The 20,870-nt window shown below is 31.0% G+C and overlaps 3 protein-coding genes and 2 long non-coding RNA genes across 9 annotated transcripts in view; 3 read left to right on the top strand and 2 right to left on the bottom strand.

Annotated features, from left to right (window-relative positions):
- The window catches only part of Fim (plastin-2 fimbrin), a 44,922-nt gene extending 43,586 nt beyond the window's left edge, over positions 1-1,336 (bottom strand). The window contains exon 1 of the mRNA XM_069115777.1: positions 1,000-1,336. Within this exon, the coding sequence (XP_068971878.1) occupies positions 1,000-1,050 (51 nt within the window). The 5' untranslated portion in view covers positions 1,051-1,336. The remainder of the gene's footprint in view (positions 1-999) is intronic.
- The window catches only part of UQCR-Q (Ubiquinol-cytochrome c reductase ubiquinone-binding protein), an 81,024-nt gene that overhangs the window by 59,333 nt on the left and 821 nt on the right, over positions 1-20,870 (top strand). Inside the window, exon 1 of one of the 3 annotated variants that reach the window (XM_069115124.1) lies at positions 11,066-11,137. The exons of 1 other annotated variant lie outside the window; for it this stretch is intronic. In XM_069115124.1, the coding sequence (XP_068971225.1) occupies positions 11,089-11,137 (49 nt within the window). In that variant the 5' untranslated portion in view covers positions 11,066-11,088. Of the gene's footprint in view, positions 1-11,065; positions 11,138-20,753; positions 20,852-20,870 lie in introns of those variants that run through there. One more of the 3 variants, XM_069115126.1, reaches the window with a different exon arrangement.
- On the top strand, positions 1,324-2,829 carry LOC138181152 (uncharacterized). The gene is made up of 3 exons (XR_011173450.1): positions 1,324-1,460; positions 1,585-1,772; positions 2,577-2,829. It is a non-coding gene; the product is annotated as an uncharacterized LOC138181152 (long non-coding RNA).
- On the bottom strand, positions 9,002-20,038 carry Kdm5 (Lysine demethylase 5). Of its 3 annotated transcripts, XM_069115096.1 has the most exons (19): positions 19,526-20,038; positions 16,290-16,506; positions 16,037-16,197; positions 15,588-15,953; positions 15,222-15,500; positions 14,664-15,156; positions 14,449-14,576; positions 14,165-14,359; positions 12,760-13,220; positions 12,413-12,674; positions 11,505-12,327; positions 11,218-11,426; positions 10,904-11,128; positions 10,712-10,796; positions 10,231-10,631; positions 9,974-10,094; positions 9,700-9,842; positions 9,546-9,596; positions 9,319-9,459 (listed from the first exon to the last, which is right to left on the bottom strand). In XM_069115096.1, exons 1-18 carry the CDS (start codon positions 19,754-19,756, stop codon positions 9,561-9,563), a joined length of 4,836 nt encoding a protein of 1,611 aa, XP_068971197.1. In that variant the 5' UTR covers positions 19,757-20,038; the 3' UTR covers positions 9,319-9,459; positions 9,546-9,560. The 3 variants fall into 3 exon arrangements, with proteins under 3 accessions (XP_068971196.1, XP_068971195.1, XP_068971197.1); XM_069115095.1 differs by lacking the exon at positions 9,546-9,596 and having other exon boundaries at positions 9,002-9,390; XM_069115094.1 differs by lacking the exon at positions 9,546-9,596 and having other exon boundaries at positions 9,002-9,459; positions 19,526-20,037.
- LOC138180853 (uncharacterized) lies at positions 17,417-18,969 on the top strand. Its single transcript, XR_011173389.1, has 3 exons — positions 17,417-18,213; positions 18,329-18,617; positions 18,732-18,969. It is a non-coding gene; the product is annotated as an uncharacterized LOC138180853 (long non-coding RNA).

Here is a 20,870-nt window from a genome sequence, read left to right as displayed (position 1 = left end):
CGTTACAATACAACCGCATAATGTTGCACTGATTCATAGGTGCTTGTATGGCTTATTAGAAAAACAGTTGGTAAGATGCTATAGTACATTGATTGCCTGATAGATTATCATTATTGTATATAACATATTGTAATACAGTATTTATGGCAATTATAATACGCACTATATATTCATAAAGTTTTTAATACTCTAATGTAAAATATTAAATTCTTTCATAAAGTGCTTAATGCTTTTATGGACGGTGGGAATTATTTTTCTCACCAATTAGTCACGCGTATGTACAATGTGAAAATACACTTTCATTTTTGCAGCTACCACACATAAACAATGGTAAGAAGGAAAAGATTGAATATTATGAAATATTTAACTTCAAATAATGTATTTAATATAGGAATGAGAATCATGGTACTCACAACCCTATTTCTAAGAAATGATGCACAAAAAAGATATAACGATTTCACTAAAATAAATATAATATATTCTACTTCTATATTATATGTCTTGTAGTGAAAGTTTTAATGTTTTACAAAAGTTTTAATTGCGCCTACGGAAAGATTAAACAATTTCTAATTTCTTTACTAAGAGATGCTATTTACATAATAGAAACAAGCGACACCACACCGGCGCTGTGTGTAAGAAATACAAAATTTGCCCGGCAGTCGACGTATTAAGAAATTTCGACCAAACTAATCATTCTCTGTTACCATACATGTATTTGTAAATAGAGACGATTGTCAACGCGATATGTACGTTTGAAATTTCGCGTAGGCTTGGCGTAAAAGACGGATAAACCGAGTACAGGGCGGCGACACCCGGCGTAGTCCCTACGAGGGTGGGTTTCCACGAAAGCATGCTGATAAAACCGGCGATCGATAAGGTGCTGGGGTTTTCGTTGTAATACGTGCAACATCAACGCGAAAACCATAGTAACGGATGCCTTACGAGTCGATTGTTCGAAATTCGATGATCAGTAAAAAGGACAAAGGCAAAAGGACTCACCGCTTGAAATTGCTCCAGCAACTCCTGCCGGTCGTCGATCGCAGTGGCCATGTTGTTCGAATATATAATCCTTCCGTCTTTCCTTTCTCTGCAGTCCCTGCGTGTAGCCCTTTTCACTCCCTCTTTCTCCTCTCTCTTAATTGATGTCCAGTGTACGGCAGTACACACCAATCAGACAGAGAAAATGTGTAACACGAGTCGGTAATTTTCACCCGGGGTACACGCGGGTAGTTACAAAAACGGTTACCTGGGGCGTTCTCGCACCTCGCGTACGCGTTTTTGGTTACGACGCGGTTACCAGTCAAACACCGCGAGGACGCGTCCTACTATTACGGAGTCGCAGCAAATACTGAGGCTCCGTACACCGTACACCAAACGAAGCGCGCGCCAGCCAGCCGAGCACACCCGAAAACGACCGAACCAGAAAGAAGGGACATTGCTGTCTTGACACCATAGGACAGGTCCGTGCCAGGTTCATCGAAAAACTTCAAATGTTATAAGTTGTAAACATTACCATGCTTAGTTTATCTGCTTAACACACAAACAATCCTTTATTGACTCTTCTCTTCTTTTCTTTGTTTTCAGTCGTTATATTTTTTGACGAAACAAATTTTTGACGATTTCAAACCAGAAATAGTGAACCGTTATTATCAGACTGTGGATTTTTATGCATTTATGAAAAATTTAAAGGTGCAAAAGTGCATAGAATGCATGTGATATGCGATATTCATATAAAATACCCAAAGTACAATACTCTCTATAATATTTAATAGGTAAAACAATTTTTTACCCAGATTTCATGTTCTTAGTTATATTTATGAAAACATGAACTTATTAAATATACGCAGTCTACTTATTATATGTATATATAGGTATATTCGTTGACTCCTTGCCTTATGATTTCTTTGGAAGCTATTTGAATAAGCGTTTAATTGTTCACTGTTATAGCAATATATGCCATATAAATTACTTTTGTAATATTATGTGTAATTTGTATTGAATAATTCGCAGTCTGAGGTATTGGAAGTGGATTTTGATTTAAACTTTCTTATAAATCTAAACTGCCTCTGTTCGAGTCGGATAGAACTATAATATATAAATTGTTCTGAGGCAGCAACTATCGATTACATATATTGAAAAGTACGGGAAGGTGATAACGTAGTATTGGATTGGCAACTAAATAATACCATATAATGACAAGATCCGCAATCACTTAGTTGCCAATCCGATAGAAGCTGTTTTTTAATTTATCTTAAAATTTATTATTATTTACGTTATTTTCTTGGAATAAATTTAAACTAATGGAAGTGCATGAGTCATTTGTTTTTTTTTTAACTGAACATTAACCGTTTACTTACGTAATGAAATTAAAATATGAACAAAGGATCAGTTTGGAAACTGACTTGCAGATATAAGGCAAGTAGTTAACTATGTTTCAGTTATATTTCTACGATATATTCTACTCGATATTGGTCGATAAACATATTCTTATAAATATCCTGTAACGTAAAAAATATTCAATTCTGACATTTTACACTTCAACTTATGTTTCATGGATGAAATGTGGAATATTCTAGAGGACAAAAGCATCTCCTATTTGGATCTACTCCCTTCCACCATCAAAGCGCTTTACTTTTAAAAACCTGAGGGCGGAAGTTGTCCAAAGAGCGTCTCTTCAATCTGACAGAAGACATTCTCTCTATGAATCACTTCATTCGTCATAGTTTCCTTCTTTCACCAAATAAGAACCATAAAATACTTTTCGATTCGTCACCATATATCGCCAAATTATATTGGATCAAAATTCTTATTAAACGAAATAATGCTCGTTCTGCGAAGGATTAAGTTCTTTTCTTTTACCTTGAATTGCCTTTATGATAAAATTGCTTAACATATCACGGAATTGCTAGTATCTCATACCATAAAAGTAACGAAATGTCACTTCCATACACAGGAAATTGCACATATGTAAAATCGTCTGTAGAATAAAAATAAATATCTTAAGCGGAAACTTAGTGACACAAGAATGTATTTGAATGTAATTTGCGTTATATAAAATAATTTGAAATTTCATTAATACCGTAGTGACTACGTCACGGACATTTAGGCAGATTCATATTTTTAATTAAAGAAGTGGAACATAAGCAAAGTTTTGTTTCTTCTGCCAAATGTTATAATAAGTAATCTACTTTGAATATATTGTATATCTCCAAATTTTCTATAAATGTATAGTAACGAGACACAACTATCGTGAATATCAAAATTTAAAATCCGAAGTTACAAAATCCTTGTTGCAAACATACACATTGCAAAGATATCCGAATAATCAATTATTAATTACGTTAATAAACCTTTAATATATTTACAAAGAACACCTTTAACGTTAACTATATGTTTGTAACAACTATTCATAGTCTACCAAATACTTTTACGACCTCTACATATTTGTCGATACATATCTTGTAACTTCTATATGCATTTCAAACTTTGCCAACATATTACGATAGTAGTATCTCGCTAAAAAGTGAAAGAAATTTCAGAAAATGTTATACGACGAACGTAGGAACATCCAGAAAACTTTTCTATGATGATTGTTTGAGCTTTCGTGAATCACTGTACATTATTATTCTGCTTCGATATAGCAACTGCTCTATCAAAAACAAATAAAAGAAAAGGAGACATGATATTCAATAGCCATTATCTTTATTACATACCTCGTTTTCAAAATGTTTTTTGTTTACTAGTTTTGCTGCTAACATTATCGCCTGTGGATAATATCAGTGATATATTCGCTACCGTTTCAACGCGAGGTGAAATATTAAAATGGAATGTCTAATAGGAAAACCGTGACTCGATTGACCATGAAACAACTTTGTTTTCTCGCGAAGTTAAGCTGACCCTGGAACTTAGTATTTTTGAATGAATTAAAGAATATATTTGTAAAGTATAACGTAATGACGATGAAGATGCCACGATAAGACAAGACACGATGCCGATGAGTCGCTGATTTTTAGGCTCAAAGAAACGAACAACGAAATCCCGCGGCAGTGAATCATTTTTTTACATACACAGTAAGAGACAATAAAACGCTCGCTTAAATTGCGTGATGCGACGTGGAGTCTGTTTCCATGCTCGATTTGCTATTGGAAGGCATTGTTAAACGAATGGACAAAGCAATATACATAATCCCAGCGCGCATTTACGAATGATATTTAAATTGGTAATGTTACTGTTTATTAATTACTCTTTATCGCTTAATAATAAAGAACGGACATGATTGTTATCGACGAAAAGCACACGAAAGGAAAACAAAAGAACCTTTGAAAAATAAAATAGAAATCTGTTTTTTATACAAAATCAATTTATACAAAAAAATATTAAAAAAATAGACTTTATCTATGTCGTATGTAGATCGCTGACCTGGCCAAAATTTTAATATTCATTTGAAAAATCATATTCACACTCTAATCCTTCTTCTAACGCCTGAAATATTAGTTTTGCCGAAAGCTCTATCCTACACAAATACGAATCTTCTTCAGACCAGGCTTATTCAACTTCCCGTTGTGCGTAATATAGACGAGAAATTCATGTCTCCCCAAACTTTCATGTTCCGCCGCACTTTATTGACGTTCTATCTGTCCCGCCGGTTACACGAATACGCTTCCACGGACATCGACCTCTTTTAAGTAATGTTACATCATAGAAGATCGGCAATGATACTATTTTTAAGAAAAAAATGTCTTAAATGTCCGATGCATTTGCCAGATACTACTAATGCATCGTCATATTGTTTTATCATAACGTTGAAAATTTGTACTTTTTATCTAATATACTAGCTTTTCTTTGTTTAAACTGTTTGGAAAAAAAAACAAGAGAAAAAACAGTTTATGGTATTGAACGTACATGTACTTACACATTTACATTTAGTATATTTTATCGGAAATCAAAGTGATATAATCTTACAAATAAAGGCTACTTTAACGCTATTTAGCCCTAGGTTACATTTACTGTCTCATAAATATTTCTGTCTAAAATGATTCGTGTATAAAGGAAATAAACGATATACCTATTATGTTATACGATAAAATAGTTATTTACGCAAGTGATGATGATAAAAGATCGTATATTCGTTGGAAGCTTTCCTCGTGATGGAATTAGCTTTTTTTTTTTTTAAGGACAATCGAGAAAACACAAATAGATAAAAATAAAATAAATACATAGATACACGATAATGGTTTTCTATCGACTAAATTTTTGGTGAAAAGTTTTCTTTCTTTTTGCGAGGTGTAACGTTCGGAATAACCAAAACACGCTTAACGTAAAAGGGTCTATACTGATCTTTCTGCATAATATACAGAATAGAAAGGAACAAAGAAACAATCGAGTTTAACATAAAGATGGTTACTAGTAATGGTGCAACGAAAATTAAGTAACATTTTTTGACTATATCGTTTGAATGAATGTGAACGATCGAATAAATACTAAGTAATCGTCATATGTAAGTCGAAGAAAAATTAAGCTAACGTTTTAAAACCGTGAATGACAAATAAATATTAATTAGCAGAAAAATAATTATCATCGTGGTGAAGCAGTTTACAACGATATCATAAAATATAAATTTCAATTAAAATTACAGGCATTTCAATATATCATAAAATTTGTAGTAGCCTGACTCCCCTCAAAAAATGTGAATTCATCAATCAATTATGAAAGAACAAATTACATGTTAAAATAAATATTAGCTGCACATGAAAATTAAATTGTGTTACGTGTAAAGCTAACGACATATAATTATAACTTTGATTTATGAAAACAACGCACAATACTTCGTTTAATAATATTCTTCTCAAATAAATTCGGTAAATTTTTAATCTACTATCGGGTGCACGTTCCGTCAAATATTTTGTTACAAAAGAGAACCAAAATCAGTACTAAACACCTTGTGCTTATTATCAATGAAAATGATCAAAAATGAATTTCTTTCTTTATGATGATTAGTATAATTCCTTGGAAACGCGTAGAGACTTGCCTATATTATGTCGAACGACTGATCAGTATTCAACATAGTGTACGCTAATATTTAATAATAAAGTACAACGTTCAAATATGTCCATTTTGCAACAGCTCTAAGTAATCACGCTATTTCAATCTTTCTTTTTATGTCACTAGTCTCACAATGTATTTTTAATGATAGTGTACCACCTCATAAAGCATATAATTTTATTATTCGTTTCTTTCTTCTTTTCCTTTTCTTTCTTTTTCTTCAATACTTATCTCGATTAATAAAAAATGATTCTAAGTACTTTGTATAAAATACAATAACCAATGTACGTACATATGTATACATATATATAATATACATAATATAAAATAATATATACACATTATCATATATTATATATATGATATAAAATATGATATACATACATATATATATATATATATATATATATATATATATATATACATATATATTATTTATTATATATATATATTATTTTTATTACGAAAAGAAACAAAAAAAATTCATATTTCAAAAAACCTAAACGCGAAAACAACACTATCGTTAGAAATTCACTGCATTCCCGCGTAGCCAGGAACAATAATCAAGGAGATTATCGAGCTTTTTTTGTATCTGTACAAAAATATATATGTGTACACATGTCTCATTGAATCTTTGACCTACAGTCTGTTTTAAACAAAACGCGCAACATACTAATCGTGGATTATGTATATAATATAATATGTTGGTATTTTCCTATAGCTACTGTTATTTTAAAATGAATTCTGTTAACCATTGATCGAGCAATTACTATTTCCTTAAGCTACGACATCTAACAGTGGAACATTCGTTAACAAAATTCATTCAGTTTATGCTAACATCGACGATTCGAATCGTATGTGTTGATATGGAAATGTTTAAAACACACTGTACGCCGTGTCATCCCACACATAACATGCATTCATATAGCTTCTAGTTCATATGGAAACTCAATGATTGAAATTCGTTTTCTTTAACAAGTAATTATACAAAATTTCTCATGCTGTGAGCACAGCTTCTTCGATAAACCCACAATAAAGTTATTTCTTTTCTTTACACAATGCAGTTTTTTTTTGGCACATCATGCAAAAAAACCACATTAGTAGATAGAGACACGCACATAACACTTTTGCACGAGAGTTAAGTATATTAAATTTTTATGTATAAATAAAACAAAAGGATAAGAAAGCCAGTTCAAGAATCATATTAAAAAATAATTAGAAAATGTAATTATTAACTTATATACGAAACACGGTTTTGTACCAGAGTCAACATTAAATACACAAATTACATTTCGTAACCTATATTTCACACCAATGGATAACAACGTATCTCTCACGTTTTTCCGCTTTTTTTTTTATCGAGAATGAGATCCATATTTGCAACACTTACAACATTTATAAAATGGTTTATTACGGAATATATTTTATCGTTAGTATAAGTATCGTCTTTATAACATTTAGTGATTTTATAATACTTCAATGTACAAAGTAATAAGTAAGCTTTAATTATACTACAACGATGCATTACACCATGTAAATGTTAACAATATAGGACAGTTAGCAGTTTTAAATGTTGAACGCGAACTAACGTTGAGCGTATAAAATGAAAGGATCGGCACACCAAGGTATAAAGTTATTGACCTATTAAATATTACAAAGCGTAATACAATCATAAGGATTGAAACATTTTTATCTGTTTATCGTTTGAAATCGTAAGAAATTAATATTTTATAATACTACAAATAGAATTTACGTTATAAAATGTATTTTTTTTTTTAGGCCATTCGGGAATTGTTTGATGAAATCAATAATACCATAATATAAAATGATATTCTAGATGTTTGTGATAAGAAAAATGAAATGAAACGAAAAATTAAATGATTTACAAATTTGTATAAATTATACAAGTTGTACACTCTGGTCCAAAATCCAATGAATTGCGATCAATTGTTTCAGGAAGGCAGATTTAGATATGCTATGTATCTGCGTGTCAATTCTTTGTTTTATACAAACTGTGACTTACTTCTATATTTCAACCTAATTTCTTATATATATATATATATTATATAAGATACATATATATATATATATATATATATATATACATACATACATATATATATATATATATATATATATATATATATATATATATATATATATATATATATATATATATGTATATATGTATATATATATATATATATGTATATATATATATATATATATATATGTATATATATATATATGTATATGAATATGTATATATATAATATCTACCTTAATACACACATACGTCAGTCTATCTGTACATACTATTTTAGCGCAAGGGAAGTTCTCTTACACCATTACAATTAAAACCCGATACAAAAACCGACGGAATCTTTCTTCGAATAGAAGTAATCTGAGGTGACTTCTCTTTGTTATATATGTTATCGCCGTCGCTAATATTTCTTTTTTGTCACAGACCGTTTAAATCATTAGATCAAACTATGCCCTCCTTTCCTTTCTTCGTTATCTTTTACATTTTTTTTATCTTTTCCATATGTTATTTAGGAAAAGAACGTCACATTCACACTATAGATCGCATTATGAATAATGCCAATGCATATCGTTAATTATTCAACAATCGTTGGTCTCGCAAAACCTGTATCTCCTATCGACCGTTGCAGCGAGAGATAAGAAATAAGAGTTACAATGAGATGCAAAATATCCGTTTTCTAAAATCCCATATAAACCACAAAGTAGTATATCACGGTTCATCCGCGATACTTGATCTGTACAATATGTATTACAATTTAAAAGGTTTTTTAATCAAAATCATGTACTTCATTCAAAACTAATATCTTATTTTGGTTAAAAACAAGCAGGTTTTCATGTTATAAATTAACATTAAATATTAATGCATGAAATTAGTTTTCCTTCAGTATAAATAAATGTATTGGACTCGAACAACAAATCTTCTTAATAAACAACTGTTTTATCTTAGAAAAATAAAATACAATGCAATATAATACATACAAAAAGTTGATACCTCTCTGCAGGGTACCAAATCAAAATAAAAAAATAATATTCATAATCGTCAAGATTGCAATTCGACCGCATTATAATACTTTATCTCCAATATCCGCTCGCAACAGTAATCAAACAGCATCCAATAATCTGCAGTACCAACTGACTGAATGATGATTGTAGATGATATTAATTGTCGGGCTGTAAGTTCCCAGCCAATTGAATTGATAAACATCCTAGCCTTGTACAGAGCTAACGAGGTAAAGTAGGCTAGTAAGTCTTGACGAAGGATGTGGTTTCTTGAATGTCTGCTTCACTATCTGTGCCTTGGTATCCCTGAGATTGAGAAAGGGAAAGAAGTGCATCCAGGCCTAATGATTCAGCTAGGGGATCTGGCGCTCTTGACTACAGTATAGACAACACAAAAAAAATATTGCACTAAAACTATAATATAATGTTATTTAACAAATGAAAAAGACTTAAGACTCAACTGAATTCAAGTGAAATCAAGAATTGGGAAGTAATTGAAATTCTGTGTAAAACTAAAATATTACACAACAAAGAGAAAAGATTTAAATTTCGCCAAGCAGCTAAAAATACTAGAAAAGTAGCAATGACATCCTAAACATATTAATTTTAACTTACCGTTGAGTTTTGCTCTGCTTCTTTACAATTACTACATATGTAATCATCCTCCTCTGCAATTTCTGTACGATCTAAACCAACACAATGCATGTGGAACCAACCTTCACAGCCACCATCACACTGTACCCAATCAACTTCCCTACCTAACATAAACAAAAACAAAACAGTAATATATAGAATAGCACACGCGCGCGCACACACACATACACACAAAATGTAATAATAAATATAATTATACTAAAATATTTTGTTGAAATATGTGAAGTATTCCTACCGCTAGGTCGTAAGCAGTTAACAGCCGCACAATCATCTTCTTCGTCTGAAGTATCCTGTTTGGTCTTTTTCCTGTTACCACCCCTTTTCTTTGGGCCTTCTTCTCCTTCTTTACGTTTCATCTAAAATTTACGTCTAATTGAAACCAAAGCAACAGATTCATAACAAACACCGTATTTATATAAAGTATTTTTAACTAGGAAATGTTCCAAATTCAAGCTTCGCTAATATATACAAGGCATTTCTAAATTTAAATACCTTTCGAGGTCCACGCTTTATTGGAACTAGAGAACTGGTTGATTTTTTTTCTTTCTGCAATGCTTTGCGCTTAGCTAAATTCTTTTCTTCCATTTTTTGTCTTCCAAGTTTTTTCAATAATTCAAATTCGTCGGATTTTCTTTTCCTTCCACGCTTTTTTACATCCTTTATATCCTGATTCAAGTTAGTTTGGACTTCCTCGTATGATGCATATTTTCGAACCGTACTAGGACTATTTGTATGACATAGTATACGCCAGATGTGTTGTGTTTCATCAAGTGCAACTTCTAATAAATCGCCTTCCATCATCAGTTCTTCAAGACGTAACCTTGCTGTTTGTGAAAGTACAACCGCAATTTCCGTTGCATCATTTGATTGTGTTTTACGCTGAATTTTTGATACTGTAAAAGAAAACATAAACATCATGAATACTACGTTTATATCTTTAACATTTATTATTTTTTGTGAGAGAGGATCTTACTATAGGAATACGCATGTTCGTTACTATTGAATGTACTACAACTTGGCTCATCATCATCTATAGTAACAACGTCGTCATCATCATCCTAAAATATATCATAAATATATTCAATAGTGTATAATATAGACGTATTTCAAATATTGTGCTATATTACAAATTCTATATATAATACTACTTATATAATAGACATACCGCAATACTAACTACACTATCATCTGAATGCACACCACTGAGTGGGGCAATTGCTTGTACTCTCTGATGTAATTCAGGATTATTTGCTGCCTTTTTCAGTTCGCTACTAATAATCTTTTCTGTCTTTTCCCTTGCAGCTGCTTCCACTAATTTTTGTGATAATACAGACAATTTTGCCAGTGCAGATGAAATTTCATCCGTGGCTAGTGCCTGTCGAGCTCGATCCTATTCGATGTACGTATACTATGTATATTATGTATATCGTTATATATTATAACTCGATTTGTTAACGTTAATTTTTACATAAACCTCACCTGCCAATTCATTGCACGTTCCGTTAAACATTGTAATGCTTCACCTTCTGGTAAACGAATAGGAATTTTTTGAAGACTAACTAAAAGTGCAAGAATCGTTTCTAACCGTGGCCGTCGTGAACGTAAGCAACATGGACATAAAAATTTAATTTCTCTTGACATTGGAAATTTTCCTTTATACGATGTCTTTGGTAAAGGTACACAGTTTGCTAAAATTACAATATATTTTGACTAATTATAATTGAGCTCAACACCTATATTCATTATAATGAGAAAATATTACTTACAGTGAAACCAATCCTTACAAAGCTCACACTGAAGCATGAGCCCGAATCTTGGTCGACGACAAACACAATACCTTGAATCGTCAATTTCGGTTTTCATTAAGTTTCTTTCCCTTAAATTTCGCATTGCTTCCATTTCGCGTTGTTCAGCTAATTTAAACGCAGCTACAACGGTAGCTGAATCATTGGAATCATCCAATTTTGTATCACAGACAAATACAGGTCCTATAGAATCTTCATTCTTACTCTTTTTAGCTTTTAACGCTTGTATACCAACGCCAATTCGTGGTGATAAAGCTTCCATTAAAGTATAATGTGAATTTTTCCTTAGGAATGTTCTTGCTGTCCTTTCTTTCCAGGTTTTTGCTTGTGAAAGAGTAGATTCTAAAATTGGAAGAGCATCTAGGTGCAGTGGAATATTTCTACCTTTTTTTATTAAATCATCTAGCGTATTATAATATGGAAAGTTATCTCTTGCTTGTATCTCTTCCATTATTTTTGTCCAATTTTTTGCCTTGTTTAATGTATCTTGAAGGACATCTAAGCTTGGTAGGTAAGCTTCTACTTTATCAGCTTCACGAATAAATTCTTCGAGAGATGTAATAGTTTGTCTATTTTTTGTATGGAAATATAATTTTGCTTTTTCTTCCCAATCATCAATTGCAAGCATTAATGCTTGCAACTCTGAGAGAGTATTTTCTATACTTAAATGAGGAGGCATTATCATACCTTTCTCAATTAATTTTGCTAAATCATCACGATGTACTGACTTTGGATCTTCTTGAACAGACTTTACTTCCTCAAGCCATTGTATTTGTGTTAATTTCTGTAATAAATAAATGTGATTATATATCTAAGAACACGAATATATTCTTGTCAAATACGTGTATACATTATATTTATGTATTTACTTGTCTCAAATGTGTAAGTTGAGGTAGTTCAATACAAATAGAATCTCCAAATTCAATACATTTTTCCAACTGTTCAATATCACAATCATCCTCTTTAGATTCTAGTTCTTCTGCTTCTGTTTGAAATTGCAATACTTGATCAAGTATAAATTTTACACCATCAGACTCCTTGAGTTCACAGCACAGATTTGTTATTTCTTTATAGAAAAGCGTTAATTCTTCTACTGTAAGCTTGTACTTAGTTTCAACAGATTGTCTGGTTCTGTATAAAAAATTTCAAATAAGTGAACATCTTAATACAAATAGTGATATCTAATATGAACATAAACCTAAAAACTTCATAATACCTGGTACGTTGTTTATTACTCAAAAGTTGTTGTGCAACACTTGCACACTTTTCAGCATCTTGTACAGCAGTTGTTAAAGCTGTAAGCAATTCACTTTCTGGAAATTTTTTACTTTCGGCTTCATTTAACAGTTCTTTTAATTCATTTAATTCAATTTTATCACTCTTTTTATCAGGATCCATTGCCTCTTTTACTTTTGTTACCCAGGAGTCAAATGACTCTGCTTTCAATTTTAATTTTTGTAACATAATTGGTAATTCGTCTAGAGTATAGCGATAACGTAGTGTATGCTTATCTGGAGGACAATCACAAAGATCTGTGAAATGCCTTAAACAAACTAATTGAGAACTTTGGCATGAACATGTAACTGCACTCAAAAAACAAGTTGTCTTGCAAGCTTCACACTGTCTCTCATCGTCTGGTAAAAGTTCAAATGCTTCTCGTTCTGCTTCTGTTACACCCTGAAAGATATAATTTTTACCACAAAGATCATTCATGAGAACATACACCATTCTTACATTTTAAAAGAAATATTACAACGCAGAATGAGATTATCAACGAAACACATGTATCCATCTGTAGATAAGAACACTTTAAAATAGAAAAAATTTTTACAAATATATTATTTGTTTAAGATTAACAAAGATACTTTTCAACAAAATTACAAGAAAAACTATAAAAATCTCTGAATCAACAGAGAAAATATAACGCCTGTTTAGCATCATGGCAAGACTTTAAAAACATAACCTCTATTCGCCAATAAAAGTTATATAATCAAAATGAGAGACACACCAAATAGGTATCAACAAGTCAAGGTTGATAACTAAGGAACGATCGCACAAAAACTATTTTAATGATATGAATGTAGGCTAACCAAAAATAACGAAATATAAAGGCATTAACGATGATTATAACGACGTCGGTGAAACTACGATGCCCAATGGTTGGTAATATCAGCCGCACACACGTCTTTCACCGCGTGTGCCCGCATGGTTACGGTTATGTATGTTTGCCGACGTGTACGTGTAATGTTGTATGTGTAAGTCTGTGAGGGAATGTCTCAGCATATACTATACCATTTGACCTAAATATATTAGGCTTTGCATTTAGAATTATAATCTGTTCTATGTGAGAAAGTGATTTTGGAGGCAACATTTAAACGTTAAAAATACTTATGAGTTCAAAAAAGAATTAGACGCCAAGCATCTTATAAATTTTAATAAAACAAAAGATGAAATATATATTTATAATAATTAGTAAATTACATAAATATGCAATTTGATAAACTTAACAATTTAGTTGTATTGCCTATAAGTATTTTATTTTTAAAATACATTCGTGATATCTGCATCAAATTTAAAAAATAAAAATTATATTATTTGAAAAATAGAAGTATGTCACTTACCCACTCCAACAGATTCTTCCGTAGTTTCTTCTCATCATCTACCATTTGAAGCATATCATGGTAAGTTGCAGTTGCAATTCCTATATCTAATGAGTCTGGGTCCAATGACATTTTACACACCAATTCATCATGAGAAAATACACAAAATCGTCTTAAATTTGAATAATGCGTTATGCAATCTCGTCCAATTTTGAGCTATTAAACATAGAATAACTGTATAAACTAAGCACAAACATGGATATAATATAATATGTTGGTAATAAGAATTTAAAATGATAGTATACCCAATCAGCGGGAGCAAAATTCACGGCTTCAGCAAAATTGTAACCCTGATTAAAACCTGCGTGATACGCTCTCGGAAATGTCACTACAAATTCTCCCGCGTGTTGATCAGTTCTGAATACTGGAACGCCTAAAAATCAGATATAAATATTAACGATAGTTTATACTAAATAGTATATACTTAACGAAATGGCAATTAAAAATAATATCATATTACCTTCATTCGTTAAAATGTTTGGATTCATAATAGTAACTAACTGATGAAGTAAATCTGGTTGACTATGAAACAATTCTGGTGCAGCCGATTTCATTGAGTGTTCAAATCTTTCCGCTTCAGAACCTGGTACACCATACCATGTTTTTGGCTCTCCCCAGTGTAGATAATTGATTGAATAACTCCAGTGATCCTCATTATGCCAACAAAATGTTGCAAAACACATTCCAACATACATCCATGGAACTTTCATACCACTAATATCAGCATTTATATGACCTAATACACTTCCTCGCAAAATTGGTAAATTGTTCAAATTCCATGAAGATTCAGCATATTCTTGATCACATGTAAACAAATTGACGCTTGTTTTTGTTGGAAATCCCGACCCGTGATCCATTGTATGTAAATCTGCGCCATATTCAACTGTTACATCTTCGTCAATTGAAGAAACAATTCGCCAAAATTCTTTTTCTACTAGTGATGTTGGCACCATCTGCAAAAAGTATTGTCCAATATTTGCAAGTATATTACATTATAATACATAATAAGATAACATACATGTACAGGCATGTTAAAATAGTCGCTTTTAAATTGGTCAGCCATTTCTCCAAATTGTTGAAGTGTATATTCCCTTTGTGCTTGTTCAAATCCGAATGCTTCCATTGGCTTGGAAACTTCTTCAGCAACACATTTTGGACATCTCCAATCACCTTTTGGTATTTCTGTCAAAGGTGGCATAAGACAAAAAGTATGATAACTATCATCACATCCATCACATAAAAGCATGCTTTCTTCATTATCACCTCTTCCGCAATTGTGACAAATATACTTTGCCAACTAGAAAAATACACACATGAATTAAGAAAGAGAAAATAAATTGTATAAATACAGATCATAACTAAATAACATATGATATACACTCACTGGGTCAACTTCATAAATAAGTTTTACACCTCTAGTTTTGTTTGATTTTTTCCCTTCTTTGGTATTAAATCCAGCCATTTTTGGGCCAGGTCCATAAAACTGTAATTTTTTAAGTTCTTTACTATTATCTTTATCATCATATTGTTTATTTCTAATTCCATCTTTACAATCATTGTCAGAATCACATTCCTCTTTACAATCCTCTTGTTTAATAGATACTTCCTGCTTTTCTTCTTGACCACTAAATCTCTTAGAACGACGGGAAAATTTCTCAGGAGGGGGTTTAATTTGTTGCCGTGATATAATTCCATGTGGTTTATAATCTCTATCCTTTTTCTCATTTACATTAGAATCTGGTTCAATTTTCTGTATAATTCAATATATGATATGTGCGCATTAATTATTAAAAGAAAAAAATATGTACAGCATCTAAATAAGAAATAACTTACAATATCTGCCAATGTCTTTCCTTGTTTAAACACATCAAATGGATACAAAATACGTTCATAGTGATTTTTTAGAATACTTCCAACACTACGACCAGAAGGATAACCTAATTTATTTGCAATTTTTGCCCATCTCCTTTCCTTCGTAACTGTGTCAATTCCTCCTAAAAATAACATTAATGTATTAATATTTAGAAACCATGAAGTAAAATATTAACAATTAAATAATAAAACCTAATTAAATAATAAAACAAACCTTCATCGGTAACTATCTTATGTAAAGAATATAAATCAAGAGCCTTGCGTTCAACAAGGGGGATTTTTAAAGATGAACCTTGCAGTTCCCAGAATTTTGCAATCTGATCCAAGAAATTAAGTTTTATCCTGGTTTTTGCCTCTAATTCATTTAGCCTTTGTATTCTTGGAACAAATTTGAATTTATCTACATCAACAGCAAATGGTGGCTGCCAATTCTACAAACAAAAAAGAAAAGAAAAATTCATAAAATTGATTTATACATATCTTATCTATTACAATATAAAATACATACATTACACGTACATACAAAATAAAGTATAAAATACATAAGATAATACAATATACAAAGTAACTTAGTATTATATTAGTATATATATATATATATATATATATATATATATATATATATATATATATATTATAGTAGTATTTATAGAATATGAATTGTTAATAACTATTATATAAGACCTTAAAGAGGTAAAGTATTCCCAAATATTTACAAATAATTCAGTAACAGAACAAATTAAGTATAGTGAAAATTATGTAAAATAAGCATCCTAGTAATGCAAAAATTCTGGATTATTTTATTTATACATATCTCTGTTTATTAAAAGAACAATATAAATTTATTTAATCATTTATAATATTTATCTATATAATGTCATTTATATAAAGTATAATACAAAAAAAGTTAAAATAGTACATTTTGCGAATTATACACATTTACTACGATCTGGATTTGCATTCGATATACGTCGGAATACTTACAGGTCTTCAGATGATTCAATTAATTTAATAAAATACGGATTAGTATTTAGAGCATATATAGTAATGAAAATATAATTACGGTCTTTTATTGATATTTATCTAGCATAAGGAAATAGCAGCAGAGAAATTACTTTCGTCTTAATTTTATTTGTTCTAAAATATCAGAAATTTATTGATGAGATACATAGTAACATATAAATATATATATCTAAATAATCGATAAATGCTTTCGTAGCTTCATCTCATCACCGTGACGCAACACCATTGTAAGATCAGTCGACTTTTAGAAACAATAAGTAATAAAGAGCATAAAACAGCCATCGAAATAGAAATGTGAATGATTTTGTTGTGATGATATAACATTTAATATGTTTACAAACGATTACATAATTATATCAACACAATAAAAAATTAGACATATTTTTAATATGATGCATATTGCTGCATCTCAAGTTGAAAATACATAAATATCATGAAGATTTTCTCCATATACAACGCCCGTTTAATGCCGTGACCATAGTTATTTCCGTAATGGCGTCATCCCGTTACAAAATATGAATTTTCTCAAAGAGTAATGAATTACAGATAACTAGATTAATATACAAATTACGATTAGATCAAAGTTATCAGTTAGACAAGAGATTTTACAATAAGAGATAACAATTGTAAAAACAATCAATTTTTTAAAAGTTAAAGTGTTTGGCACGGAGAGGAACATTAGCAGTCGTAATGATACATTTATCGTTGCTAGACTAAAAACAGTATATGCTATAAATCTAAACAATGTTTACGTGAAAAGCTGTGAGAATAATATTTTTATATTTTAAATTTATACACGTTATGATAAATTTGTGAAAATCACCATACCTTTAAATTACTTGAATAATTATAAAATTTCGAATAATGTGATTCGTAATAAAATTAGTGCTTTAAATATATAAAAATATACTTTCATTCGGGGAAAAAAGTGTATAATACATTCAAAAAAAAAAAAAATGATTGCGTAATTTTCTCAGTACAGATTTTATATAATTCATGTTAAATTACTACCTATGTATGCTATATTGTTCGTACGTTTTGTATGATGCATTTTAGACGATTATATATTTATGCATAAAAAGACCAAGATTTTTGACATTCAATTTATATCGAAGGTATACTTCTAATTTCTCATTATTTATTTGTCCTTTTCATGATCAACATAATTTTACGATTTATATTGTAAAATCTTTCTTTTCACATGTGAAAACAAAATGGTGGCTCAAATAGATTCTAACGGTGATACAAATTAAACGAACAATTTATGGAATTTGAACTAGAAATCTGAATATTTTACACAAAGCTGATATTTCCATATTTGTATATATAGGCAGCGAAAAACATGGCAAAATTTGATGGTACTACGCATCGGTACTTTCTACTTCGTAAAACACGAAATTAAAACAAAAAAAAATTATATCAAATTCTTAGAACAAACCAAATACAGAGATTCTCGAAGAGAATTGCCATATGACACAACGAAACATATTTATTCATCAAAAACTTGTGATATTTTTAGGTAAAATCGTTTTACTTCTGGGTACACACGAAACTGATTCCCATATCGACAATATCACGATATCAGAATTGTCTCAAAAAGATCTTTACCTATAAACGCTGATAATTATTTCAGCGCTTCCTCTGTCGATGTCATGGATATCGTATAGAATTTCCGAAACATTTCAAGACGTTTTCCTAAGGTGACATTGTTTCGATTGTCTCGGCCATTTTACATAGCGTACCTTCTAGCTATAACGATATTAATGTCGCAATAAAATGAGTACACAACATATTTCATTTCAGAAATTTTTAGTAGTTCCTCAGAATACTGTCACTCCCAATTCTACTTCCTATTCTAATCCGTGAAGATATTGACGTGTGTATTGCATCTTGAAATGTCGATATAAATGCTAACAGCATACGCATACAAAATAAAAAAAACCCTCCGAGATAATAAATCGAAGTCTTTTCTTCCCTTTCGATCGTATTATCTTACGACTCGTATCGATACGAAACAGTCACGACTTTTGCCAGATCCGTACTTTTTTAACGCGAACGGAAAATTCTATCTTTATTGATATATATATATATATAAAAGAAACACGTTATACGAGGAGAAACGAATTTTCCTCCTTTAATTTAATTGAATTTTTCTAAAGTACATGTTACATAGGAACTCATTTATTTTATGATGTCACGGCTATGTGATGTTCGTACGGAAGCGTCATAGTGCGTAAACGAGGTCGTGTGTGCATATCTGCACGTTCACGAGAATCACAAGAAAATACAATGTTATCCATTCGTTCAAGTCTTAGGTCTTTAAGCATGGAACAAGGATGATGCTTGTATAACGTGTCCTTCCTATGATAAGGTAAACGAAAGAGAAAGCAAGGAAAGGAAAAGATTGATAGTAGGTATGATACTCACAGGCGGCGGTTTGATCTTACAAATGCCAGACTTCTCTGCGATCGGTCGTATTTTTGCAATGTAGCCAAGAGGGTCGTGAAACTCTTCGATACTCGGTTCGAAAACCGGCGCCTCTGGAGGTATGACGAACTCGAAGTCCGAATCACCACGATCACAAGCCATGTCTTGGATGCAACGATAAGTCCCGAAAAAGTCTTCACAACCGAAGTTCGTGTCGAACCTCGATACCATGACTTGAATGCCTCGACACAGCTTGGACGCGGATAGGTGGCCCACACGGCACCTAACGCGGGTGAGGACCTCGCGTCAGGTTTACAACCGTTACTCAGTTACCGGTTGCAGCGATTTATTTAGAAATCTGCTTCGATAAACCATCTTTATTAACTGCATTTGTGTACCTCGTGAGAAGCAGTTGACAATGTATGCAATAAGCACAAAACACAAACAGTAAACACTAACCACGATATCACACGAAACCTCGCACACGAGCAACTGTCCCATAGCCCCATTCCGTGATTCGTAAACCTACCTCTTCTTCCCTTACTTCATTACAATGCAATAGTGGCGCCATCTTGCATCGAAGAACGGATTATGGAACTTTTTCGCCTACGATTCTTGTATGTATGAAACTAAGATCATAGATGTAAATATATCAAAATTATTTGTCCATAGGAAGAACGTTTAAGAATTCACATATTAGTATTTTTAATGAAACATTGTATTTGAATTGTAAAAAAACGCACGTTAAAATTATAAGTACAATAAATGACAAATAAAAACAAAAATTCCCTATGAAACGCTGCTATTCACTTTTAATACATAATCAAATTAATTAATCATTTCTAAAACATGAAACGAAAAATGAAATATCATAACTACCTTATGTGTTTGAATCGATTATGTGACGTGATTTTATTCAAATGTATTAAGTATTAAATCAATAATCGACAAAAATTAAAATATACGTACTATGTTACATTTATTTATGTATATGCATAAGTTGTTCATGGGAAAATCATTTATAAATTTCCACTGCCACTACATAGTATGTAATTTTAAGATAAATATTTGTAATATTTGAATGTGTTAATATTAATACAAATTTATGTCAAATCACATAATTTAAATTTAGCGCCCTAACACACAGATAACAAACATGCCATCTAGCGAATATACTTCAGACGTATCAGAATCAGATATCCGCACGTATTGGAACGTTCCAAGTCGATAGGTAAATCATTATTACGTAAGTTATATAGTTTTGAAATAATTAACTTCATTTTTCACATTTAATAAGTGATTGTTAGTATATAATAAGTAATTAAAGTAAGTAAAGTTTATTTCT

Source organism: Bombus flavifrons, chromosome 6 (assembly GCF_040668555.2).
Source record: "Bombus flavifrons isolate JBK064 chromosome 6, iyBomFlav1_principal, whole genome shotgun sequence".
NCBI classification, from domain to species: Eukaryota; Metazoa; Arthropoda; class Insecta; order Hymenoptera; family Apidae; genus Bombus; species Bombus flavifrons.
The sequence above is the reverse complement of the archived record's forward strand: the minus strand, read 5'-3'. Positions and strand labels throughout refer to the sequence as shown.

Excerpts from the sequence above, each read along its gene's own strand:
- Kdm5 (XM_069115094.1), bottom strand. The coding sequence starts at position 19,756 with ATGGTATCGAGGTTCGACACGAACTTCGGTTGTGAAGACTTTTTCGGG. Across the intron at positions 16,507-19,525 it reads GTAAGATCAAACCGCCGCCT|AATTGGCAGCCACCATTTGC; the intron begins GTGAGTATCATA and ends TTTTGTTTGTAG. Across the intron at positions 15,157-15,221 it reads ATTTTAACATGCCTGTACAT|ATGGTGCCAACATCACTAGT; the intron begins GTATGTTATCTT and ends TACTTTTTGCAG.